The sequence below is a fragment of the Plasmodium brasilianum genome (assembly GCF_023973825.1).
Source record: "Plasmodium brasilianum strain Bolivian I chromosome Unknown PB_00_29, whole genome shotgun sequence".
NCBI classification, from domain to species: domain Eukaryota; phylum Apicomplexa; class Aconoidasida; order Haemosporida; family Plasmodiidae; genus Plasmodium; species Plasmodium brasilianum.
The window spans coordinates 1-4536 of record NW_027122945.1 but is presented as its reverse complement, the minus strand read 5'-3'; the positions used below and the strand labels follow the sequence as shown (position 1 = coordinate 4536).

The 4536-nt window shown below is 31.2% G+C and overlaps 2 protein-coding genes and 1 pseudogene across 3 annotated transcripts; 2 read left to right on the top strand and 1 right to left on the bottom strand.

The window, feature by feature from the left end:
• Positions 1 to 53: 53 nt before the first annotated feature.
• MKS88_000364 (uncharacterized protein) lies at positions 54 to 1087 on the top strand (the record flags this gene model as incomplete). Its single annotated transcript, XM_067219379.1, has 2 exons — positions 54 to 432; positions 642 to 1087. The coding sequence occupies 2 exons, from the start codon at positions 54 to 56 to the stop codon at positions 1085 to 1087; spliced, it is 825 nt and encodes a 274-aa protein (XP_067070291.1).
• Positions 1088 to 2070: 983 nt separating this feature from the next.
• MKS88_000363 lies at positions 2071 to 3480 on the bottom strand (annotated as a pseudogene). The gene is made up of 4 exons: positions 3383 to 3480; positions 3248 to 3326; positions 2993 to 3095; positions 2074 to 2375 (listed from the first exon to the last, which is right to left on the bottom strand). Coding segments are annotated over exons 1-4 (582 nt in total).
• A 99-nt stretch (positions 3481 to 3579) lies between these two features.
• On the top strand, positions 3580 to 4536 carry MKS88_000362 (uncharacterized protein; the record flags this gene model as incomplete). Its single annotated transcript, XM_067219377.1, has 3 exons — positions 3580 to 3615; positions 3845 to 4061; positions 4132 to 4254. Coding segments are annotated over 3 exons (376 nt in total), but the record flags the coding sequence as incomplete, so codon positions are not given.

Genomic DNA, 4536 nt, shown 5'->3' with positions numbered 1-4536 from the left:
TAGTATCAGGAATTGCTAGTATTATGTCTTCTTTAAATTTCATTACTACTATAATGCATTTAAGATCAAAAGGATTAACATTAGGTATATTAAGTGTATCAACATGGTCATTATTAATTACATCTATAATGTTATTATTAACATTACCAATTTTAACAGGTGGTGTTTTAATGTTATTATCTGATCTACATTTTAATACATTATTTTTTGATCCTACATTTGCTGGTGATCCTATTTTATATCAACATTTATTTTGGTTTTTTGGACATCCAGAAGTGTATATTTTAATATTACCAGCTTTTGGTGTTATTAGTCATGTCATATCTACAAATTATTGTAGAAGTTTATTTGGTAATCAATCTATGATTTTAGCTATGAGTTGTATAGCTATATTAGGAAGTGTAGTTTGGGCTCATCATATGTATACTACTGGTTTAGAAGTAGATACAAGAGCTTTTTTTACATCTACAACAATACTAATATAGCTATACAACTCATAGCTAAAATCATAGATTGATTACCAAATAAACTTCTACAATAATTTGTAGATATGACATGACTAATAACACCAAAAGCTGGTAATATTAAAATATACACTTCTGGATGTCCAAAAAACCAAAATAAATGTTGATATAAAATAGGATCACCAGCAAATGTAGGATCAAAAAATAATGTATTAAAATGTAGATCAGATAATAACATTAAAACACCACCTGTTAAAATTGGTAATGTTAATAATAACATTATAGATGTAATTAATAATGACCATGTTGATACACTTAATATACCTAATGTTAATCCTTTTGATCTTAAATGCATTATAGTAGTAATGAAATTTAAAGAAGACATAATACTAGCAATTCCTGATACTAAAAGACCAAGAATAATTACATCTACAGCAACAGGAGATAAAGACATAAGAGAAGTACTTAATGGTGGATATAAAGTCCATCCTGTTCCTCCTCCAAATTCAGCAGCTGTAGATAAAATAATTAATATAAAAGCAATTGGTTGTAATAATAAAGATATACTATTAATTCTTGGATATGAAAGTTCTGGAGATCCACATAAAATAGGTAAAAAATAATTTCCAAATCCTCCAAATAATCCTGGCATTATATTGAAAAATATCATAATTATACCATGTATCGTAAATATCATATTATATAAATTAACATTTTCTTGTGCTATAATTCTTAAAGAAGAAGAGTATAATTCAGTACGTAAAATAATAGATAATAAAAAACCATAACTACCAAATAAAAATGGAAACCATAAATAGTATAATCCTAAAGTTTTATGATTACAATTTGTAATGAGTGTATATCTATTTAAAACAAAAAAAATAAATTACAAATGAGGCTTGGATATGAATAAGTAAGATTCGATCCATACAGTCCCAGCGACAGCGGTTAAACTTTGGAAAAGTCGAGTATTATCCATCCATGTCAGGCGTTAAAAGCGTTCGTTCTTATTGTGTAGGCCAGTCGAGTTCCTTTAATGTAGTTTCCTCACAGCTTTTTTCAATCCAAAGTACGCGATCTCTTGTATGGTAAAAAGGGCTTAAACCAACAACATAACATTTTTTAGTCCCATGCTAGTATATTTCATATATATTTTATCATTTGGACGTAATATTACCTTTCCGGCTGTTTCCATCTCAACTCTACAGGTTAACGCCTGGAGTTCTTTATCTTTAATATATAAATTTTGCGTGACGAGCGGTGTGTACAAGGCAACAATACACGCTAAATAATATTTATTACAAGGCTGCGATGAGACGACATGGAGGTGCCAATAGTATATAAAGATTTGAGCTCTATATATACTATAACCTGTTATCCCCGGCGAACCTTCTTACCGTTATATGTTAACGGTACACAAAATAACCGTTCTTATAAATATATTTTTTGTATTTAATAATTACAATAATATAAAAGCACATTTAATATCTTATCCTTCATTAACATCATTATATGGAACATCTTTAAAATACTTTTCTGTTGGTATTTTATTTACCTTTAATCCAATAATTTTATTAATTTTTGTATATTCTATTAGAGAAAGTTTTTATTCCACATTTTCTTCATTAGTATCTGGTATGTTATCAATTATTATATCTGAAGCATTATTATTTATTACATATTTTTGGGGTATATTACATTTTAGTTTATCTCCATGTCCTTTATATGATGAAGGAATTATATTAACTTCATCAAGAATGTTAATTTTAACTATTACATTTACTTTAGCAAGTGCATCATGTATGACTGCATGTTTACAATTTCTTTTAGAAAAAGGTATGAGTTTTGAAATATCAAGTATTATATTTATAATATATTTACTTGGAGAATGTTTTGCATCATTACAGACAACTGAATATTTACATTTAGAATATTATATTAATGATGGAGTTTCAGGAACATTATTTTATTGTGTTACAGGTTTACATTTTTCACATGTTATTATTGGTTTATTATTATTATTAATATACTTTATAAGAATGATAGATATTTATGACATAAATAGTGAATGGTCATATTCATTATATGGTATATCATATGTTATTTTACCTCATACTGATCAAATAACAATATTATATTGGCATTTTATAGAAATAGTATGGTTATTTATAGAGTTCCTATTCTATTCAGAATAATTGAACATATATGTCCTGTTTCAAATATAGTATCTAATGTAGACGAATTAATTTGTGTACAAAGCTAGAGTACGTAAGGAAAAGGAAAGGTTAACCGCTATCAAATGGCGAGAAGGGAAGTGTGTTTCCATAGAAACCTTCATATATACTATGCTGACTTGAGTAATGATAAATTGTTAGTATCAGCTATCTATAGTTAATTGATTCCGTTTTGACCGGTCATTTTCTTTGCCTGGAGGTTTCGTCCATACAGTTATAAGCAAGTGGAATGTTAGAAGCAAACACTAGCGGTGGAACACATTATTTCATTCGATAGTAAACGTTATACCTTACCAATCAATTTGAACTTGAACAAGGTTCCATTGGAATGAGAGTTCACCGTTAGAAGCGATGCGTGAGCTGGGTTAAGAACGTCTTGAGGCAGTTTGTTCCCTATCTACCGTTTTATTTATGTATGGATGATGATACGTTAAGTTCTATGAAAGAATTTATCTGCCTTGTCAAAATTGATAGCGTCATAGCTCTATTTTAGGTTTTTGGCCTGGCATCTGTTTCTATTCTTTTGGGCTAAAAGTTTACATTTAATACCAGCCTGGGATCAAAAATATTGTAACACAGATAATTCCCAATCAAATTGGATGGTGTTGGCTGGGCATTATTTTCCACTCTTTTAATGAAAAGGATTTGACGGTCAACCCATTATTGTTCTACATTACGAGATACCAAAAGCTATAATAATTCCTACAAAGTTGAACATAGGCTGAGTCTCTATGCCTTGAATGGAGCACTGGATTGGATACCCGGGAAACCGGCGCTACCATTTATAAGAAGTTAATATCTGGAAGCGTCTGTAAGGTTACAACACAAGTCACTGATAATTCCGATGAATAATTCAAGTTACTGACATCTGCCCGGCATCAATGATAAACGGCGGCTGTATCGTAAACGGTCCTAAGGTAGCAAAATTCCTTGTCGGGTAATCTCCGTCCTGCATGAACGGTGTAACGACTTCCCCATTGTCGCTAGTGTGAGACTCCTAATAAATAGAATTATCCATGAATATGTGGAATAATACGGCCCGACGGTAAGACCCTGAGCACCTTAACTTCCCTAAAAGTTCTTATGTGTTGGCATGGTTACGAGATTTAAGGATTAAACCTTCCTGATCGACTCGTGAGGTAAAAGAAACAGTCGGTGCGAAGTCGTAACATGGTAGTTGACAGTGAACTTGTAGCTGAACCAAAATGGCTGCTGGAAGTAGAAATCGTTATTAAGCGTCAGGAAGTCCTGGACGTTGAATCCAATAGCGTAGATTATAAAGACATCGATATACGGATTTCTCCTGAAAAAATACGAAAAATCCTAGAATATTGGAACAGGAGATTATATTTTGGTAGTGGAAGTACGAATTGAAGTGTGGAGAGAATCCTCTTAGTAACTCAACATCTGGAAATCGAGAGAGATGCCATAAGTTGTCTCTATGAATAGTGGTATATATAGTCATATCTCCATGAACTATAAAACATGTGATCTAATTACAGAACAGGAAAATAATAGACCGAACCTTGGACTCTTGAAATATTCTTGGAAGATTCGTAATTAGTGGTTAAAGGTCAATCAAACATGAATATAGACGGTTTTCTGCGAAATCTATTTGGAAGATATATCATTGGGAAGTTTAGCCAGGAAGTCAGCGTCTTAATTAAAAACACCAGGCATGCAATACCGAACATTTATACTATGTACCATAAATTGTTAAACCAATTAAGGTGTACTACAATTATCCCATACATCCTAACTTTAAAAACGTATCTATATTAAACCAGAACTTCTTTAACTTGTCAACTCCCTATCATGTCTTGCTAACGGCTTGTACG